Source organism: Copidosoma floridanum, unplaced genomic scaffold (assembly GCF_036245765.1).
Source record: "Copidosoma floridanum isolate Cflo_tuat_1 unplaced genomic scaffold, Cflo_Japanese_pri ptg000021l, whole genome shotgun sequence".
Classification (NCBI taxonomy): Eukaryota; Metazoa; Arthropoda; class Insecta; order Hymenoptera; family Encyrtidae; genus Copidosoma; species Copidosoma floridanum.
This window is the reverse complement of record NW_028321898.1, coordinates 32,013,695-32,036,122: the sequence shown is the minus strand read 5'-3', so window position 1 is coordinate 32,036,122 and position 22,428 is coordinate 32,013,695. Positions and strand designations below refer to the sequence as shown.

The window sequence follows — 22,428 nt, the reverse complement described above, 5'->3', positions numbered from 1 at the left end:
GAACCACCTGGTAAACAAATCTTAATGAAAATGAGCGACCCATTTGTTGGCTGTACTTGTTAAATTAAAAAAAAAAAATAACAAAAAAAAGTGTCGCTTCTTTGGCCGCTCTCGACGAGCAAACAAGGTGTTACAGTAGGAATGGAGGCGAAAATTAACCGGGCCGAGTTGGAAAAAAATAAAAAAATGTAGAGCATACCATATCCCACGAGACGAGAAGCAGAGAGGTGATCAGCCCGTGTTCTTCGACTCCGTCCTCCTCGTTTTTTTCGCTCTCCCCGCAGCTCCTCCGCCGCTAGAGTTAGCGCACTTTGCAAGTGGGATAATTTATGGTTGTGGCAAGAGAGCGCGCTGATAAATAGAATGGCCAAGAGAGAGAGAGAAAAAAACCAAGTGCCTGCTGCCGAATGCGAGATACACACATATACGTAAAGACCGGGTTGCCGAGCCCGCCCGACCTATCCTTTAGCGTAAGCGATAAGGTATATCCTCCTCCTCCTCCGATATTCTCGAATTCTTTTTTCGTCTCTTTCCGTGACGCGTGTGTTTCTCCTTCGGTGCGGAGGAGGCGCCGGAAACGTTGAGTTACAATAAACTCCTCGCCCGCCCTAAACCACAAAGATTTGGAAACAACGGCTTCCACGTATTATTTTCAACTCTGCCTCCGGTACACGTTGTTTCAAGGATGTTCCATGGCACTCGTTCGTGCCCTTTGCAAATGCGATGCTGCGTATATATATATATATATATTATATACCTGGACTTACATATTATATTTGCAGTGCGGCCGATGCGGGTCATTTTCTGCTTTATACCCAGCTATATAATATATGCACGTGATCTACGTACAGTCGCACACTCGCCGCTTCTCTCGAGCACAATTATTTTATTTGGGAGGAATAAAAGTTCATGGAAAAACATACACAATATCCGCTCGCACAGCAGCAGCATCGCAATCTCCCCGACACCTATGCACGGAAACATGGTAAATTGCTCTCGCAGCCTCGGGACACCGGAGGGATTCCATTACAATTTTAAATTAAGCCACGGGAGGATTAAGACTCGGGGAGGAAAACAGATGCAGGATATACGAGTACCGCAGTCGTTTTTAAATTATTTATTTTACGATTCATTCGCGGAAACGTTGCGTTAATCTTGCGCTGCAGTGTCTTTGCGTTGTATTTACTTGTGAGATAAAATCTTTCCATTTGGATTCTCCCCCTTTTTTTTAAATTTCGGCTCTTCACTCGGATCATGAGTAGAAATTGCCCAGCAGTAGCAGCAGCAGTACCGGTGTTTTTCTCAAAGTCGACACAAGCGATTCGAAAGGTCCAACAGGAGAGAGGAGAACGAAAAAAAAAAAAAAAAAGTGTGAACTGTGTCGTGCTTCCCACACTTGATATAAGCGAGAATACATGGATGAATAAATATGTGGATGAAAACGCTGCAGGTAGGCCAATGGAGATAATATATACGTATAAGCCTTTGAGACGGTAGCAAGTATATGTAAAGTAGAGATCTTTGCCGTACCCATAGAGCTGCTGCTCCTGTCTTTTATCTCCTTTTCCATCCTTTACCATGTATACACACATACCTACGTTTTATTTGGGTTTTGCCACTCGCTCGTTTCCTTCCTCTGCATCAGCCTATGCCTATATCCTTCCACGTTATATACCTGCTTCACTCGCTGGGCTCCCTTTCTTCTCTTTCTTTTATTGTGCTCGTATACGCCCACTTTCCGAATTTCTTGACTATTCTTTTCCGTTTTCCAGCTCAATGGGCGCAGCTGTGCGTTTCCTTTAGCCCCTACTTTATTGCCATCATTATGATCGTTTACTGGCTCTCTTTGTACCTTTTCCAACCACTACTTTTCCAAGATTTGTTGTTTTTTTTTTTTTTTTCCGTCTTCAGTATTCACGGCGAGGATTAATTTAAACAAATCATCTGTCAGGGGACTATTGGGCATTTCAGAAGTTTCAATCGACTGGTACATCTCTTTTTTTTCTTTTTTTTTAAGCGATTCTGAAGAAATATTTTCAAGTCCCTGTTTATTTCGGATTTTGGAATGCTTCGCAAGAAAAGCTGAAAACTCGCACGAGAGCTTTTGGTGCTTTGTTGACTTTTGGTCTCTTAAACGGTTCTTCCCTTCATTTTTCATGTCACTCGAGGATCGTCTGTAAACTCTCGAATTGTTAAATCGATTGTTTTCACTGCAAATCACCAAATAGTCTCTGTCGTAGCATTATGTAGGTAGAGTCGGATTGACAAATTATATTGAAATAAAAAAGGACGGAATCGGGTCATTGGGTGTTGATTAATGAAAACCAGTATTTGTTTTTAAAATTTTTTAATAAGGTAAAGTTTTTTCGTGGTTTTAGCCTAAAAATAGTATTACTTAAATTATGTAAGCAAGGCCTCAAACTTAACAAATGTATTACACCGCTCTGGGTCAGTTAAAATCAATGAAAATAATATTATTGTGTAGATTTAGTATTACAATAGCTATAATAACGTAATTACAGTTATAATATTAATCCTCATAACATAATAAGTATAGCAATAATAAAATAGTAATTTGTTTCAGTTTCTTCGGATAACATGTATGATTCGCTCTGTCACCAATTTAACAATCACTTATCGCTAGCAATAATAAGTATGATTTCACCTCAACACCAAAAGGACCCTAAGACCAAATAAAAATAATCATTTGCGTTATAATATGTCGTCACACAAGTTTACAATGGCTTTTAAAAAATAATGATCCATCCATTGAAGAAATTGGTAACAATTAAATTTCGATTCTCAAGACATTTATAACTTTCCATTACGCGCTTCACAAAACATTTTATTCAAAAGAAAAATAAATTACGAAAAGATGTCTTAAGGATCATTATTTTCATGTATTCTTCGACTAAAAATCATAAAAATGATCTACTATGATATTTTTGGCACAAATAGAAAAAATGCAGCCATAACAACTGGTGTTTTTTTTAGCAATATCAAAAAACAATTAAAATTTTGTTGGGTAAATCATAATAAAAGTTAATCATTATGCTTAGTACGTTCAAAAAGGGCCACTCTATTTTTTTTTACATTTTAAATGCCTTCAACATTTAATAAACCATTTACTTTTATCTTTGATTGTCGTGCAGGCTAATTTATTGAGATTTTTATGCTTCAACTTTGGAGGCTTGTTCAAACATGCATTGTCTGCTTATTCAGGAACAAAATCGTTTTTGTGCGAAAAATAAAAATTCACAAGACTACATCAAGTTTCTTAAAATTGAACAATAAAATGACTACTTGTAAATCAAATTACTTTCATGACAACATTTTGCAAAATTATTGTTTGTATTAATAAATTTCATTCTCTGAATTTTAAAAACTTTTTTGTCGTAGTTTTTGTATGCATTTTTTTTACTTTCGAAAAACGATTTATACAAACGAATAAAATATCAAGCCTACGAGCTTTTGTTTAACCTGCGATACGTGTGCTGATAATGTATGTGCTTGAACTATTCAATATACTATGTATTATATGAAAGTTTTTATTTCTTTTTCCCATCAATTTACACTTAAAAACATTAATATTATTTAAATAATCATTTAAAATCATTCAAAATCATTTAACTATTATTTTAATAATTATAATATTAGATAAACGCATTACGATATTTGCTCTTCAGCCAGTCAACAATTTTTTTTTTAAAACTTTTTTCTCATTTTCTTAACATGCAAATATGAAAAATGCTCAACTAACCAACGATGAAAAGCGACAACGCGATTTTTCTTTTACATTTCTTTTGTATAGCTTAGTAATAGTACAGTAAAGATAGCCCTTTTGCCGGACGGCCGGCTGATCAAGAGTATTTTTTCATCATATATCAGGTGTTACTGGTGCATTGCTTTTATACAGTTTCAAATATTATATAGCTTTAATCTTACATTATTAAATAACATATGCTCGAGCAAAGATGGCCACCGCTAAACCTTTACAAGTTGCTTTCATCTTTTGTTTTGTTTATGCTTTTAAACTAAAAATAAGTATGTAAGAATCAAGCGCCAAATAAATATCCTTGCCCTTAGGTGTAGCGATCAAAGGGTTTCATTTAAACTTTAAATGAAAGTGCAAAATATGTTAGTCAATAACCTCATTATAATGAGCTATGTGGAAGAACAGACCTTCAGTCGTAGCAAATAGAAGTTATTATTATTGATAAATTAACAAAAAAAACTTGCATTGCCTTGATTGTTTTTGTAAACAAAACTTAATTTTTTTTCTTCTCTTTTACTGAAATATATTTAAAAATTTTTCTCTGTAAAATTATTAAACTTTCTAAAAATTTGTGTAAAATTAATTGATAACAAACAAAATAATGAAACGTAGAAACTATTATGTTTGCGCGAGTGAACTAGTGTGTGTAAATTCATAATAAATGCCAGCAGCAGACACTCATACATGCACAAAACTACTTGGAAGTACAACTTTTTGTATTTGAATGTATGAAAGTATCAGTAGACCGAGGAGTGCCGATGAGAATGCCATTCTTTACACTAAAAACGAATTGAATACTTTGATGTTATATTTTGTAATTTTATCTTCATAAATCAATTTAGAATATATATATATATCCACGAACACTTGACATATTTATATCACAGACATAAAATGTGCAGGCACAATAAAAATCTCGAAAAATATTTAAAAATTTCCAAATTCTCGTCACTCGCAATTAAATTATCAAACAATAAGAAAAACTTAGCAAAAATAAATTACGTCTCTTGTTTTACTTTTTTACTTTTACATTGATTTTGCATTTTTCCAAAGTGAACTTACTCATTTCTCATTCCTCGGCCTATTTACCTTTACTGTAACAGTCGTGGTCGCGCGCGAAATAAATGAAATTAATAGCAGTACGCTCTAATAAAAAATACGGTAGCTTTTATAGCTTAAATAAAAGATTTTATGTTTTTGTTAAGTTATCAAATTAATTGTTGAATTTAAAACCGAAAAAGTTATAATACTTTAGGTCATGTTTTTGATCGATTACTTTAATGACTTTGTTTCAAACAAGTTCAAGTATAAGAATTAATATGGGATGCCATTAAATTTTATGTGCGAGTTATTGGGGACTAGACGTTTAATTGGGCTTATGAACTCAAAATAATCAAGTTTCCCTGTAAAAATCTCAACTTGATTGTGCGACAATAACAACGAGCTCTAACAATGTGGAACAAATTATTTCCATATTACAAATTAGTTAACTTAAAGCTAATAATTTCCAACCTATTTTTTAAGTTAAAATAAACATTCAAATACCGAAATTTTTTTTCCATCATCAAACATCCCAAAATATTCTTAAATTTAATCAGCGGTATATCATTCAATATAATATTTACATTTGTACAAAGTTATTAGATACAGTTATAATCAGATTATTTTCTTCGTTTTATAAAAATGAATCACTTTATTCTTTAAAGGGCACGAAATTTAAAATCAACAAAAAGTGTAATCACGCATAAAAATAGTGATGGCACTTGATTGTTAAATCAAATTATTTTTAATAACCTTAAATATTTGGAAAAAGTTATCAATATCAATTAATCTTTTTAATTAACACAACAAAGTTATATATAAATAAAAAAATTTAATCTTTGACAATGAAAATATACATATTTATGAATTTAAAATATTTTAAAATAATATTATAGACAGCAATTAGCTAAAATTAACATATACTATAAATTTGCTTTATCATCACTTGGCATGATACCTAATTATATCTGAAGACTATGACATTATTTTAACAATCATTGGATATGATCCATTTGGTATTTCAGGCCTTTTAATAAATAACGATTCAAATCTACAAGCAGAGAAGAAAAACATATGCCCCAATGCAGGCTGAGCTTCGTAAACGTATGATTAATTTTCGTGAACACATCGCCTTAAGAAGATCCGAATAAATAATTAAAGAGAAAACAAAACATTAAAATAGATGAAAAGGCCAATAAAATCAACGATCCGCAAAATATGGACTATCTACTATACATCCATTATCTATTACGCCCGCGCACATTTGAATCATACGTGATGTGTGTGTCTGTGTGTGTGTGTGTGTGTTCAGTGAGAACAGTGAGGATACTGAGGATAGTCCGTATAGGAAGAACTAGTATCACGCGAGTAGCACCCTGTAAAAATATACTTTTTCTTTTCTACGTGGCCCTGCGCACTATCACGTAAGCTTTTTCGTTTCCACTTGAAAAAATTGTAATTTAATATTTTCTGTTTTATAAACAAAATTTTGTTTTTGGATGAATTATCGTATGGTTTTTAAAATTGCCTAAATCGAATAAAGCATCAGAGAATGAAAAATCAAGCATCATGACGGTACCAAATGATCATGATCACTATAGATTAGACCATTAAGATGACTGAAATATGAAAACGAAAAAGACAACACAATGGTGATCTGACCAAAGTTCTTATTTTCATTAATTTTAATGATTAGTTTTTCGGAAAAAGCCACATTAAGGGAAGGCAAAAAAATGTCTTTTTAAAACACACATAGCCTTTTTCTTATTTGCATTGGGTATAATTGTGTGACAGGTGTTCCTTTTTTTATACTAATAGCTTACTGTTTGAAGGACAAGTGTGTCTCATCTTTGGTAACTGCGTAGTCTCTTATGTTTGAGTCATTGACAAATTAATGGTTTATGACTCTTTTCCAATAAAAAATCCTAAACCAATAATTTATTCACTTTGCGGTTGAAATATGATTAAATTTACTTTATAATATTGTACATCTTTTTTTGTACGATGTACAATTAATTTATAAATTTTTTTTTTTTTTTTTTGATGCAGGAAATCGTGAAAACTGCAATACGTCAATAAAAGAAAAATAAATTTACTGATGAGACAGGCTTAGCATTCGTACGTTTTTTTCTTTTATGTGTGCATATATAGCGTGTTTTATGAACTGTTTGTAAACCTTATTTATACATATATTGTGTGTATTTTTTTCTTAAATATGCTATAAACGTTCCTAATGAATAATTATTAATTAATAATTTGTATCTCTATACAATATCTACAAGAAAAAGTCTAATAAAGATCTGTTAATATTATTTAAACTCTCTATAAGTATCAATATTTTAAATATGATCGCTATAACGTTTTACTAAAAGTCTGCTGAAATTATGTCTTTCTCTCCTAACATCGTGGACTTTTATCGCTTCGAATTCAACCGGTAGTTTATCAGCAGCAACTGTGATCAAACTTAGTCCTCGATTATTCAGCATAATTATATACATACATATATATTTTCATTTCATACCTTCGTAAATTTATACATATAAACTTATAGAATTTCTTTATCGTTATTCATTATTGCTTAACGTTTCGTAGCTTTTCGAATATTTTTGGCTTTTCGCGAGTGTCAAACTCTATGCAATATTCATCGTGTATTTATATGTATATATTTATTATTTATATGTATCGATTCATTACTTAAAAAAAATAATTTACAAGAATATCCGCTCACTTTTTGTAACGTACATCCAATAGTACGAAAAAGAAAACACTTTACGGTATATATCTAAAGTATACTTTCTTTAATATGTACGTTGGCCAGAAAATCACGTTGAAAATGAAAAGGTTTTAAATAATCGTTGAAAAAATGAATTTATGCTGTCATTGTGTAGAATCCCAATTATTTTTTTTGAGTAATTATCTTACAAACGTATGTATAAAAATTTCTTAATTTTTTATGTTTACTTCAAATTGTATAAAAATAAGAAAAATTTTTTATTCCATAAATATAAAAAATATTTTCCTAAACATTTAGATATGAAAGTTTTTTTTATAACGGTTACTTGCAAAGTCAAGTATAACTATTATTTTTTACCTATTGACGATTTTTTTTTTTTTTTTTAAATCTAAAAAAAGACGATTGCCTCTTAATTTCCAACGAAACTTCCTAACCAGGACTTTTTGGATATTCTTATGCACCACACTTTGATTTTTGCTTCGTAATCCCTAGCCCTTAATTTGTTTAGAATACCTGCCATTTTCGGTCCACGTGTTCTTCCAGAAGCGTTTGCGCCTCTTGGTTGACCCATCCCCGCTTGAGCCAGACGAGCGTCGTTTGGGAGGCCGAATTTCTAGGGGATCACTGCCCGGCAGGTAGCAAGGTGCGTTTTTGTTGGTGCCGTACAAGTGCATGTAATCAGGATGAATACCTTCAACTTCCTCGACACGCTGTTTCACCTCGGTTTCGTCCAGAGCCAGCGGATCTCGGAGTGGTGTTGTCGTTACACCCGCGAGGTTTAGCAGCGCATCCGCACCAAGTTGACGCTGTTCGTCGATGTCGTTAGTGACTTCTCTTCTGCAGCAAAATTAAAATAAAAAATATTAGTTCTGATGGCATAAATTAAAGGTAAAACGTAAAAGATGAATCTTAAAAGTGTTTTAACGTTACTTACCTTTCGAGTCGTACTGACGTGATTAAACTATAGGTATGATCCTCATTAGAATTCCTCGTAATAACTGGGGTCTTTTTCTCTATACTTTGTTTTCTCTTGGGAGGGATTTCAACTCGCTCAACTAGAAAATAATTAAAATAAAATCTCATTGGTCGTTTGCAATAATATATTATATGCCGATTCACAGCATTATGTCTGTCAAAACTTACCTGGAGGGGGAGGAGAATTTTTGCTGTGATTTATTATTATAGGTCCGTGCTTGAAAGAAAGCATCGTGGCAGCTGCAGCGTCAACGTCACTGTCAAATTCCGTAATTTCAGAGTTACTTTCACACACGCTACTCGAAGCAAGCCTCTTTGACAAATAAGGAAATAGCACTGGATCGGGCAATCGATTGCTTGGTACAACAGGCCTGTGATTGGTGTTACTGTTGTTGTTGTTGTTGCTGTTATTACTAATATTGCTGCTACTGTTATTGATGTTGTTGTTGATATTGTTGTTGATGATGATGTTGTTGTTATTGTTGTTGTTGTTGTTGTTAACGTTGTTGCGTACTACCTTATCCGGTAAATTCATGTTCATCACCGAAGGCGGTGGACAGGGGGTGCGCGATAGCGCCTGCAACAGGTTCGGTCGATACTGTGCGTCCACCATCCAAAGCGAACCTTTGCCCAGATGCTGAAATGAAAATTCGCAACCAAATGAACGATTCAATTTATTGAAATACCGAGAACCAACATAATGCTACTAATAATTTTTGTGTAATTATTGCTGCTTGTAGTGTGATGCTAGTTGCATAGTTGTATGAAAAAAAGGCAAAATCATTACGTTCACATATCCAGTAGATGAGACTAGAGTAAAAGATAATGAACAACAACAACAGCGGGTACAGAGTAATGATGATGGTGGTAGGAGAGTAGAGTGAAGTGAAAGAAAATAAAAAGCGAAGAAATAAGCAACATACACAAACGATTTGGTCTGGAGTAACACTCACTGGTGATTTTTCGACCTTGCGAAAACATTTGTTCAAGCTAAGATTATGCCTGACGGAGTTTTTCCAGCCAGTAGGGGCGTTCCTGAAGTACGGGAAGTGAGCGAGTATCCAGGCGTAGATCTCCTTAACGGGGAGGGCCTTGACCGGGCTGTCCTCGATCGCCATGAATATCAGACTGGAGAAGGAGTAGGGTGGCTTGCAGTTCTTGTGGAGCTGCGGATCGTACGAAAAATGACTCGGGTGCTTGCTCCGGCTTTGGTGCACCGGCAGGTTGTAATTGGCGCTGTTGCTGTTGTTGTTGTTATTGCTACTGCCATTGGCAAACTTTGCCTGGTGACTCGGACTGGCCTGTATCACTCCGTTGTGGCAACTAGCGTCGTTGCTCTTCTGCAACAGCTGCAGCTGCGGCGACGACGTTAACGACGACGACGACGACGACGACGAAGACATTGGGGACGTTGGCGAGGACACACCGTTTATCACAACCTCGTCGTAGTTGAGAATAGTCGTCGAGTCCACGCTACTGTTTCTACCGTTGCTCTCTGTCAATTGAAGATAAACACAATAGATTAACATATATGTCACTATTGGGTGGGGAAAAAAGTGAATTACCGTGCGAAAAGCTGTCGTCGAGACTCGACACCGAGTTCGTGTTCTCGGACGTGTCGAAGCTGTCCTCCACCTTAACGACCACCTCGCCTTTCGAAATTTTCGCCGCCATCGCCGGCCGGTCGCTTATCTCGAGGCCCTTCAGAAGGTTCTGCTGGTGCAGCCAACTCAGAGATGTCAGCTCGTCGTCAGACTGGCCGATGACGACGCTCGTACCACCACCCCCATTATTGGCCTTCTCCTCGGCGAGCCTGACCATCGGCGCCACCGCCGACTCCTCCAGTTGCTGCAGCCCGATGACGACCTCGTCGCTGCTCAGGGCCGTCGTCTCCTCGACAAACCGAGGCTGGGGAGCTTCGGCCTCCTTCACGGCGAAGGCCTCGCAGAAGCCAAAAACACGCGCTACCGTGCAAGGACCTCCCCCGGCGACGAGGTCACGCCCGTCGTCCACGACCGCTGCGTCCGGCCTGTCGGGTGCCATGTCGCCCTGCTGCTCCTTTGCGCTCCGCAGCTGATCCAAGTGTGCTGCTTCGGTCACTGGAACATTGTACACAATCGATCGCGGCTTTTTATTACAAGTGCACAAACTCATAGTACCTACATGTTGTAATATCCTCTCAAAAAAATCTTTTTAAGGCATGAGTAACTGCATCCGCGGAAAGTTATGCATTAAATATTACAAATGTTAGCTTGTGAAACATTAAAATGTTTGTATGAAAGAGCGGCATCGTTTTAATCGATTTAAGGCTCTAAGCTTAAATGTTTATGTCATGAATCGGTCGAGAAAGTAACGCACGACGATGCCCTTTATTAACTTCACGAGCTTACGTTTGAATGGTTGACCAATACGAGAAAAAGCTCAATGTGGACCAATGGGAGAATCGTTGCAGTTATGCACCTAACCTCAACCCACACTTTGCTGTATGTATGGTGTGTATATACAAAGCGCAACAGTTTAATTTGAAGCCCCTCTCTGTCCTGACGCAGCTTTCGCTGCTCTATAAATATGGTATGCGACCGGCAGCGGCCGATCCCGACTCGCGTCAAAGTAAAAGGAAAGACGCGCTCGCGGCGTCTCCTTTCCGAAAATAGTATCCAAGCCGCGCACCACCTCTTCTCTCTCTCTCTTTTTCTGCGAAAGGAATGAAACGCTGACGTCGCTTCACGCGGACTTGAGCGCCATGACAAATTCATTGCTCCTCGGGCGCCTTCGCTCGCGACCCTCCATCAAGTATTTTTCGTTGGGGCCTCCGTGAAATGATGACTTTTTTTACTTTCCACCCCGTAAATGTAACGCTTTTTGCATTCTAGTTTATCTACCAGCGAAAGTTAAGCAGTAAGCCGGAGCGACAAGTGACTCCGCCACCAAGTCGGTCCAAGAGATAAGTAGCAGCGAATTTCGCGAGCCCGTCGATATCTCTCGCAAGTACTGTGTAACTTCCACGAGGAGGGAGAGCTTTTGAAAGGGCGAGGAGATGAAAAACAGGGAAGGTGGATTGTTATTGGGTGACGCTAGGTTGGATCGAGTGGAGGAGAAAAATCCTTATCCGCGTGTGACGATGGTTTACCGATGATTTACCGAAGCTCATTTTTTGTGTTTCCTGTATAGGTACTTATGCAATGGAGTTGCGCTTCAACGAATCCAACATACCTTTTACTCGAGAAGTTTTAATGTGCTTATTTATTCGTATAAGCACTGTCCATAGCACACACAAAACATAATATTATTCGTTTTATCTTTTGGCCAATTTTTTCTCAGATCGGTATTACCGATTTTTTCATTTACTCGACACTTGGTATCGTGCAGGTGCTCTGTACACTCAGCAAGCCTTGTATTTGCACTGCCGCTGGCGAGAAATATTTGTAGGGTGACGCGTATACGTGTATACTTCAATTTGTTTGACATTGCGAAGCGTCGGTGATAAATGATATATTTTTTATAAAAAATAAATATAAAAACAACATTTATATAGGTATATGAAGTACGAAATGATGTGGAATTTATGTCAAATGAAGACATACGCGTAGGGATGTGTGTATTAAGAGTTATCGATAAATATTACGGCACACCTCGTTAAAATTGAAGTATGCACGTCTTTGGATGTGCCCTACTTTGCATGGCGAGCGCTTACATAATCTTCTATAGTCATGATGAGATTGAACGAAAATTGAATACTTCTGAGAGTTCATTTTTTTCAACTTTCCCCTTTTTTTTCATACACAAATAAATAAGTGTTCTCTTCCGTAATTTATTTTTTACACATTTCTTTTAAGTCTAAAAAAATTGACAAATAATTATGTGTTCTGCATTAAAACAACCAATTCTCATCAATTAAAAAAAAAAACTTTTTACCATAAAGGAAATTTAACGAATGTAATGTATGATATTGTAAATTTAAGCGCAAAAGTTAGAGAGCGGGAGTAAGCTCGCAATCGACAACCATCGGCATTATCATGGTAAACAAAACGCCATTCGATTAAGTAGGAGAGTGCGAACGAAAGCGAAGAGATGGCAAAACATTGATGCGTCGATTCTTGTCACTCGGCCAATTTGAAAGAGGTAGAGAGAGAGAAGGAAATTTATAATCCACGCGGACAAGTTGCTACCGAACTATATCCGTGAAGACGGCCATAACATATAAAGCTAGACGCGTCTTCGGAAGCGTATATAGGGACTGGTATGCAGGTTCGCGAGTATCAGGATAAGTATGTATAAGTAATATGTTGGGTTCGCACATAGTTACAAGATGCTGTTGCCAAGCAACGTAAGTACGCGTTTCCCCGGCAACTTCATTGTTGCCTTACGCTCGCGTTTTCGCAGCAAATATTATAACAATATACTCTTTACCCAAACTTTGTACCCACTTTTTGACATCATATCGTAATTTTTCGTGCCCCCATTAACTACTCGCACAAAGTTTTTTGCTAGAATCACTATACTTTCTATAAACGTACCGTATTATTAATTTAGTTGGGCCGGCACTTTCATCCAGATATTTTAAATCAATATTCTAACGTACAATTCACGCTGTTATTGTACGCATATAATTTTATTAATCCAACTCTGTACTACTGAAAGAGATACGGAACAAAGTTTTCAATTACCGATTTTTTTTACCATTTCGATTTTTATTCCTATGCTTAGTTACGTCAAACGGTACACCGCCGTTGTGATTTTGACTGTCATAGACGATAGTCATAGAAACGACGCCAAACCTCTATCCATATGTAACACACACGCACATCTTTACTTTTGTAAAGGGCTGTTGTTAGTAAAAATGTAAACACGAAAAGATGACGATTTATCTTTTGTTTATACAAGACCAAACATTATTAGGTAGTATTTTGCTGTGATGTAGTGTTCAAGTATAATGTGCGTTCGTCACGGAAAATAAAAATGTAACTCATATATGGATCAGCCAAGCACGAAATGACATAAAATTGCCTTTATGTTTGGTTTACGGTTTACGTAGTACGAAGGAAAAATAACAAAACGTTTTGTTGTTACATGCCAAAAGTTTCAATATGGCAGCTCTATACGAAAACTTTGAAAACATAACCTTCTCTCACACGCGTATTACGTAAAGTATATTATTATACGCTAGACACGCGAGCAGAAAATTTTCGCGAGAATCGATATCGTCGTATTGATTGTTTAAATTTCTTTGCACGCCATGTGTCACAACAACAGCATTTTCTATTCATGCACTAAAATGAAAAATATACACGTATTTATCAAAACATAATCGACTATTTCGAAAAATTATCAATTCAAACTTTCCTGCACCGATTTGTACTATACTCGTGTAATTATTATCGTAGTTTAAACCCTTTTATTATTTTCGAAGAAGAAGCGTCTCCTCAAGAGACCTTTTCAATTGAATCGATGACGTTGCCATAATAGGCACAGAAAACACGACGCACTTACTTTTCCCTTACGAATCGATTCGAAAATATTTCGGGTGCAAATCACACATCTTACAACACTGACAGAAAAAATCATTTCCACCTATTATGGAAAAAACTTTCTGCCTTGGCTTCAAATGGTCACACGAAGTTTACTCCGAAAGCTTCTGCTCGAAAATGAAAACATGTTTCAACGCACCAAAGGAACAAGGATCCACGTGACTCGAAAATTCCCCAAAGTTCAAAGAGCATTCGAAATCGCGTCGATCGAAGCTTGCAGCAGAGCTTTCCCTGTAAATTTGCGCGTCTCGAAAATTTTACGACCGAGTACTCGCGCAAAATGCAACTTGTGCTCGAAAATCTTACGACGCCGTCACGTCATTCGGCTGAGCGTCTTGTTGTTTATCCGGTGCTCCCTATATATAGTTATCATTCCACACCAAAAAAAGCGACAAAATGGCGCTACCCATCGACGTCGTCGCTTCGCCTCCGATACCCACGCATATGAAGTAATGCACATGAAAATAGTGCCTGACAAATGCACCCAGCTAACCATAGATGCTCGTTTTCCCGTTGAAATTCAAGTTTTCCACGCACCATCATCAATCACCCACGACACATATCAACACTTGCTTGCTTTCTTCGCTTTTCCACGGTAACAACAATAATGGGCAATAATAATAATAATAATAATAATAATATATATCAACGTCAATCACCGATCTAGTGATGGACCTCCCGAAATAGCGACAAGCCAGTTTGGGTAAAAAAAACCTTTGAACGATCGTTTTCACTTTTCGCTAACAAAAATGTACCCTTGTACTGCATAAGTAGGTAAGTATACACAAGAAACTACGCGTTATACGGGAGTAGCAGCATTTGCCCTAACCTTAAAGAGAGCACCACACCAAACGCAGCATGCACGCCGACGCTCACCCTTAATTTTCGAGGCACGTCTTACTTATTGTAAGTACACGACTGCAAGCACTGAGTATGGTGCAAGAAATGATGCAGTTTCACTGGGAGCTTTCAAGCTCGGTAAACACTGTCGCACGTGAAAAATGCAGTCGCAATCGGAGGAAAGGCATCCCGAACCAAACTTCGAATAAGGTGTATTTATCCCGATGTGCATGCGCATGTATACTGAATTACAATTTTAATTTACTATAGGTTTGTATACATGTATATTACACCATATGCTGTGTGCATCACATGCACTCCCGATAGCTATATATAGGGTGGGGGCGTGCGTGTCGTCTGCTAGGAAGTGCGAGTCCGTCTGCAATAATGAACTCCGAAATGCACGAATGCTGCAGCATGCAGCTTGCAAGCTGTCCCGACAGACGACACACACCGCAAGCGCAGGTAAACAACCAAACAAGCGTCGCCGTTACTCATTACATAAAAGCTCGAGTCCCGAACCCGTCCATTGCCGTAAGTTTTGCCACTAAGCGTCGCTGTAAATATAGTCACATACACCCATATAACACACAAACTGTACATACACAATAACTTACCTCTCTTTCTCCCTCTCGACAAAAACTTTAAAAAATGCTGTTTCGCACAAATTACAAATGAAAAAAAAAAAAAAGCTGATGCAGCGTTCCACGCGGGGTTATCGAGTTTAGGCAGAGCTTTTATCCGTGAAATTTTTTTTTACCAACGCGGTGAGCTGCGGTGCTGTCAATAATTGTTCAATTCGAACAAAAACTGCAACAATCGCGCTAAATTAAATGCCGACAAAGAGGGTGTCGTAAATTGATCAAACAAATAAAAAAAAAAATCCTAGTTGATTGCAAATTACCGAATCGGCTCGAAAGACAAGCGCGAAAAATGGCTACGGCATCTTGCAAACTTGCAGCAGCACTGCACGGTGGCGTCGTATACGTATATATTTTTCCCTCATCGTTGTGCTGATGCGCGTATACATATTATTGCGTATACGTTGTATCTCCGCGGGTGTATATAGATGCACGAGAGGCGAGAGGAGAGAAAAGACAGCGAAAAACGTGGCTGCAGCATCGGCTCGACATCAGCGCGATGCAATCAAGAGGTTAAGTAAGTATACTGTATTCGCGAAAGTTTATTTGTATACATACCAAGGGGGACGCCGCCGATCGAACGAGCTTTCGTATACCACTTGGTTTGGATACGTGTATCGCACACTTATTGTCAAATTGACAGATTCGTCAAGTTTACGTATAGCTTTACGCAATAGCACGCACCATCGTATATCATATTAATAACATAAGCAGCGTCGAGAATTCGGAAAAGCTGTCGATTTTTTCATCTCCTACGTTGTGTATACTTATCTATCGAGCACTTAGGCAAAATTTCGCTCTAATTTTTTAAAAGCACTCCGCGGCACCCACTGCAAACGCAAAACTTACGTGCTTGAGAAGCTGGTGGCAATCGTCCTCGGCAGATTTTTGAAAGACGATCATCGCAAGTCTCAACGGCAGGCATAATACTTTGGAGTTGCTTATTATTATCACTGAAATGCCCACAAGCACAACATATTAGACAGCGTAGGTATATAAACTGGCCTCCCCAGCTGATCAGTGCCCTTAGCTGTCTTTCGATTTATCTTCATCGCCAAATTTCTCCCACGGAGTTGTTCGGTGCGATATTTTGATTTTGAATCGCGTCCATAAGCGGCCACTGTTGCCAGCACTTGGTAACTTTATTGATGCGCCAACATTAATTACATCTATGCACAAAATAACACAAAAATTATAATAATTTTACTATTATCTATATAAAACTGATGCTTGAAAAATTTACATTACATTTGAAAGAAATTATCACACAACAAGATTTGTCGTAGCGATCGAGTCATGTTATTTATCGTTTTAAGGGCACTATTTTCCATTATTTTTCTATTTCCATCAACAATACAATAACAGTATAACTTATATAATATTAGCTGCTAATAAATTACATACACACTGTTTACATCCTCTTTAATTGTATGTTGTATGTACTTAATAGGGTAAAAGCTACCGAGCGCTGAAAGCTACGTTATTTATCGGCTGCGATAAAGCAGTACCGAGAAATTAATTTAACTGAATCAAACTACACACACCTACACATTTTAACCTATCCGAGGGAGATGATATTTTGTGATTTTTATTTTCGTCAACACTTTTTCCTGCCCAAGCGAAAATTTATTTAACAAATAAAAAAATAAACTATTAAATTATTTTTTTTCATCATAAATGTCAGTCTAAAAACATAATAGATAATGGAAAAAACTTTTATTGTTAATTATCATCATGCGATTCTTGACTTTTGGCATTTATCAAAAACTAATAGTTATTAATAATTGTTACAGATTATTTTTATTGTATTATATTATACACCAGATAAAAAAAAATCTTTGTGAGCACTTGTTCTACCAATCGATCTCGCGAAAAAAAAATAGTATTTAGAAGTTTTAATAATAACTTGTGATGGATAATTGTAAATAATAAGTTTTATTAGTTGTCTCAAATCTAGACGTTATAAACGGTTATTATTATTATTTCTTTTTTTTTTTTTTTTTTTTTTTCATTTTTAATGTATTATTTTAAATACTTGTATATATGTATATATATGTAAACAATAAATAGTGTTGATTATTTTTTTAGAGTTGTTGTTGACGATTAGAGACATTAGGAATAGAACGAATCAATTTTTTATAATTATTTACTCGTGAATTTGATGAACGAAACATCTTAACGCTTCAAATTTCGCTATTTCATCGTCGTTGCCATCTCCTTTTGCTCCCTCCTTTTTTCCATGATAAGTTAGATACAAATATACTTAATTGCGACTTGTGTGCAGACTTTTTTGCGCAGTTCATGATCGGTGACGGTGAGACTCGTGAAAGAGAGAGAGAAAGACAAGCTGTAGTGCAATATATATCGCGCTGGTATATCAGCTGGTCCCCCTAAACATATCATCCGAATAGAGGGAGACTATAGTGTGTTTATAGATGAGTAAGTATAATAGTCTTTTTCATTAATTAAGTGCATGGCCATGGTGTCGTGTTGCAAGTGCGCGGTTAGTCATTACCTGTAGTGTGCACATCTACGTAGTTATCCATACATGGGCTAAAAATTGTCATCAGCTTACAGCCTTTGCGTAAACCCTTTCGGAGCTCCAAACTTTATCTCTAAGGGTTTACCGCAGGATACATTTTTCAATTATCGACCAGGTAGGTACATTTTTTTTACTATTTTGCTTGAGCTCTCTCTCTCTCTCTAATGTATTAGACGTCAAGTCATGAATAAATAATTCAGTACAGTAGATAGTGTAGGTGTATACTTACATATATTTTCTATAGTATACCTGCGTACATATATAATTATTGATGCCGTGTTGTTGAATACGTTTTCGCCTAGACTTGGCATTTTTCACATGATGTATTAATGCGATGCCAAATTATACTGAACAAAATTACATATCGACAAGTGTCAAATGAACACAACGTTTTTTAATTCAATGATCTTATTGTTTCGTGAAAAGAAACAATCATAAGATTTTTAAATTGCAAATCTTATATTACGTACCTACATATTTTTTAGCAACGTAATTTTCGTCCACTCATTAATTAATACTCATATTAAGATGTACGCATTTATATACATGTATGTATGTCGATATACATCTAATATCTTTTATAATTTTTTTTTTACATCACATGTAATGTTTACAACCCAGAAAATCCAATCCGATCAAAACTGAGTGACAAAGATGAGTGGACACAGCAGTGATAACTCCTTGTGGAAAAATCACAAAAACTCTACGGGTCCTGCAATTATGGAGAGCCTAGATAGTTTGTCAATTTTGAGTCGTGATGGAAACACTCAAGATTATCTGGTTACTACACAAGATCAGAATTCAAAATCTTTGACCGTTCACAGTGAACACGAGAGTTTTTTACTGATAGATGGCAATGAAATGCTCAAGGTACACGTTTTCTTCTTTTCGTATTTTTTTTTTTTTTTTTTTTTTTTTTTTCATCCATAGATGACGTTATTTTATGATTCATCCAAACGACATCTCTTACCTTTAGGTTTCAAGTGCAGATCAATTCATCAAGAGGCTCAATTGTCCAAACAAAACGCAAAAAATTAAAGTTGTGTCTATTTTTGGAAACACAGGTGATGGCAAAAGTCATACTTTGAACCACGCAATTTTTAAGGGCCATCCAGTTTTTGAGACCTCCAACACCCAGAACTCTTGCACCTTGGGTGTCTGGGCAGCCTTTGATGCACACCTCGGTGTCATTTGTCTCGACACCGAGGGACTTCTTGGTTTCACAGAAAATGAAAAAGTGCGACTTCGGCTGCTGCTCAAGGTTTTAGCTGTGTCGGACATAATTGTGTACAGGACGCGCTCGGAGCGTCTGCACAAGGATATGTTCTCGTTTCTGGGAGATGCTTCCAGGGCTTATATGAATCATTTTCAGCAAGCTTTGCAAACCGTTGGCCAGAAGGAGGGCTTCCAGGGTCCTGTCATATCTCTTGGACCAAGTGTTATTATTTTCCAAGAGACAATGAACACCATGCCGCTAGTAAACAGTAAGTTGATTCATCCTAATATCTCAATCGTGTAAGTAACAAATGTTTATTAACGATAAACTCTTGAAAATTTCAGATGGCATGAGAAGTTGCGAGGACATAATTCGGGAGCGTTTTGCTCAGGCCGAGCTACATATCGAGGCTTTCAGTTCCATCAAGTATGTAGGTGTTCAAACTCAGAAATTGCCAACCAACTTTAGATCGCTCAGAGGAGCTATTAAGCAAGAATTGCGCAATACAACGGTGCGCTCAGCCAGGACACCAGACATAGTCTATCTCACGTTGAAAAATCTGAATGACAAATTTTCTGGGAACATCGATCAGAATCACAACGTGTTTCTCGACCAATATTTTACGTGCACGGTGAAATGCCTCAGTTGCGAGAGTAGGTGTCAAAAAAGTATGGGACACGAGAAACCGCACTTGTGTGAAACCAAGTAATGATTTTTTTTTATTGATAATACAGCTTCACCCCGTAAAGAAAAGTTTTGTTTAAAAAAAATTAATCTCATTATTTTAGGTGTCGCTTTCAGCATCAGTACCAAAACCAAAAATACACTTGTAAAAAGTGTTTTTTAAATGGCGTTTATCAGGAAGTTATAAAAAGAGATATAGGAGAAAACGAGAGCAGTTGGTTCAATTATGCTGAATACTTGTGGTCTGGATATGTTTTGGAGTGTTCTACTTGTGGTGAAATTTATCGTAGCCGCAAGTACTGGATTGGCAATAGCAATCCCGAAGATACAGCAACGAGAACTGAAATCACTCATGTTTGGGATGAGGTAAGTTTTGGTATTGAATTTGAAATGATCCGCAATTGCAGTTGTTGACAGTGGCTATTGTTTTTATAAAAATTTAGGCTGATAATTCGATTGACACCCAAAACAAGGCTCAACGGCTTATTGATAACGTGTCGCACATTACCGAAGTAGTGTCGAGCATAGCACACCAGCCAACAAAAGCTCTTGGTTCATGGGTAGCCGACCAAGTAAGACCCAACTCTTGGAGGTCTAACTCTGAAATTACAGAGTGCAACAAATGCCACAAGCCCCTCACACTGACCGACAAATGGCACCACTGTCGCGTTTGCGGTGAGGGTTTCTGCGACACCTGTTCTTCAAAGCGTCGAAGAGTGCGAGGTTGGAGCGGTCCGGTACGCGTTTGTGATGGCTGCTTTGAGCTCGACACCAACTCAAACGAAGAGGCTGTACCTAAAGTCGTAGACGATGTGACTATGAGACAGGTATCCGAGACATTTGTTTCTACGCTCAGTGCTGTTGGATCGGTATTTAATTACCCCAAATGTAAGTACTAGGCAACTCCAATTTATTTCACTCTTATTGTTTTACTGACTCATTGTTTGTCAATGATTTTTTATCTTTTTAATTAAATATTACAGCAATAATCAAAGATTGCTCCCGTCCATCGTATTGGGTAACAATTATTTTACACCATAATTTTAAAAAATGCTAGTCACACTAAATTTAATTTTTATGCTATCGTTCACATGATTAGGTTCCGGACGCCGAAATAACCAACTGTTGCGTATGCGATGTCAAGTTTATTTATCCAACAGTACCTCTGCATCACTGCAGAGCTTGTGGACGCGGTGTCTGTCACAATTGTTCCCAGCACAAAAAATCAGTACCACGTCGTAATTGGTCAGATCCCGTACGTGTGTGCGACTCTTGCATCAAGAACGACTAAGTGACTCTACTGCAGTGGTCATATATACATTTTATTTTTTTATTTCTTCTATACTTTCGTGCAATGGACGATTAAGTAATCACAAAATATTAGCGATTACTGATTTTAAATAACATACAGTGTTAATTGTTTATTTACGATTGTTTTCCACCACTTAAGACTTTTCATGTCATTGTTTTATTTAAATTTCACGATCAAGTAAAGTTATCACATTTATGATTGTTTGATTTCTGTAAGAATTGGTAGACTAATGCATGAGTATAACAGTTCTGTATATAATTTTTTTCTACGAAAATATTTGTATTTTGTAATAGTATGTATAGATGTATGTAGATCCAAAAAAGTATTCATTTCTTATATGTTTGAACTAGGATAAATAATCATCTTAGTGCGTGCAGTTGCAGTTTATTCGTTTATAAATATTTTTTGTAGGTAACGTTATTAACTAACAATTAACATCACAAAGCCTAGTTTTTCTTGATTAAAAAAAATTCTGCTAAAAAAATGACATCAAAGTTCTGGCATGGAATTTGAACTAATTTTGTTAAATCTCTGATTACTTATTTTTATAAGAATATAGCACAAGGGTCTTAATTTCAAATAAACCCTAAAACCTTTTCACGTTATTTTTTATTTTATTTTATTTTATTTTAATTTTTTTAATAAATGCGATTTAAATTAAGCTGTATTTTTTACTGAATATGAATCTAGTTTTGTCTATATACATTTGAATTTAGTACTTAGAAATTAAAAATCTAGTAAATAGTACACTTTGAGAATACTTACATGTTGTCATAAAAAGTGACTAAATTAGTGTGGAAAACTAAAAGTTTGCATATAAGGTAAGATTGCTACTGTGGAGCAGTTATGCCTAAAAAGATGACTAAAACGTTATGTGGAGGGTGGTATACTTTGAGCTTTGAATCGAGTCATTTAGTTTTTAATGATTACATAAATTTTGTTTTAGTCTGCAAATTTTAGTATGGTTTTCAACAGTTTATTAGCATTTCATTGATAAAAATTACAAGAAATTTTTCTTTTTTATATGTGCAATTCGATGGTGATTTTTAATTGGTTTGAGTCGCGTTATAAAAAAAAGTATTAGTTTTACAAACCACAAGAAAGTTCCTTTGTTATGAATTACTTGTAATATACTTAAAA

The 22,428-nt window shown here is 36.4% G+C and overlaps 2 protein-coding genes across 3 annotated transcripts; one reads left to right on the top strand and one right to left on the bottom strand.

Annotated features, from left to right (window-relative positions):
- Positions 1–7,764: 7,764 nt before the first annotated feature.
- On the bottom strand, positions 7,765–16,459 carry LOC106647795 (uncharacterized). The gene is made up of 6 exons (XM_089594869.1): positions 16,384–16,459; positions 10,091–10,624; positions 9,449–10,020; positions 8,694–9,162; positions 8,485–8,605; positions 7,765–8,387 (listed from the first exon to the last, which is right to left on the bottom strand). The coding sequence occupies exons 1-6, from the start codon at positions 16,457–16,459 to the stop codon at positions 8,039–8,041; spliced, it is 2,121 nt and encodes a 706-aa protein (XP_089450995.1). The 3' UTR covers positions 7,765–8,038.
- Positions 16,460–17,818: 1,359 nt separating this feature from the next.
- Positions 17,819–21,923, top strand: LOC106647754 (zinc finger FYVE domain-containing protein 1). 2 transcript variants are annotated; one of them, XM_089594295.1, is made up of 8 exons: positions 17,819–17,973; positions 18,698–18,946; positions 19,053–19,560; positions 19,637–19,997; positions 20,081–20,342; positions 20,420–20,864; positions 20,960–20,994; positions 21,076–21,923. In XM_089594295.1, exons 2-8 carry the CDS (start codon positions 18,731–18,733, stop codon positions 21,265–21,267), a joined length of 2,019 nt encoding a protein of 672 aa, XP_089450421.1. In that variant the 5' UTR covers positions 17,819–17,973; positions 18,698–18,730; the 3' UTR covers positions 21,268–21,923. The 2 variants fall into 2 exon arrangements, with proteins under 2 accessions (XP_089450421.1, XP_089450420.1); XM_089594294.1 differs by having other exon boundaries at positions 17,819–18,191.
- The last annotated feature ends 505 nt before the right edge of the window (positions 21,924–22,428 follow it).

What these genes read in the sequence shown, in the direction of transcription:
- LOC106647754 (XM_089594295.1), top strand. Translation starts at nt 18,731, where the DNA reads ATGAGTGGACACAGCAGTGATAACTCCTTGTGGAAAAATCACAAAAAC. An exon ending in CCGCACTTGTGTGAAACCAA is followed by an intron (nt 19,998 to 20,080) that starts GTAATGATTTTT and finishes TCATTATTTTAG; the next exon opens with GTGTCGCTTTCAGCATCAGT. An exon ending in GGTATTTAATTACCCCAAAT is followed by an intron (nt 20,865 to 20,959) that starts GTAAGTACTAGG and finishes TAAATATTACAG; the next exon opens with CAATAATCAAAGATTGCTCC.
- LOC106647795 (XM_089594869.1), bottom strand. Translation starts at nt 16,459, where the DNA reads ATGCCTGCCGTTGAGACTTGCGATGATCGTCTTTCAAAAATCTGCCGA. An exon ending in CGACGACAGCTTTTCGCACG is followed by an intron (nt 10,021 to 10,090) that starts GTAATTCACTTT and finishes TTCAATTGACAG; the next exon opens with AGAGCAACGGTAGAAACAGT. An exon ending in CTCCAGACCAAATCGTTTGT is followed by an intron (nt 9,163 to 9,448) that starts GTATGTTGCTTA and finishes TTTTCATTTCAG; the next exon opens with CATCTGGGCAAAGGTTCGCT.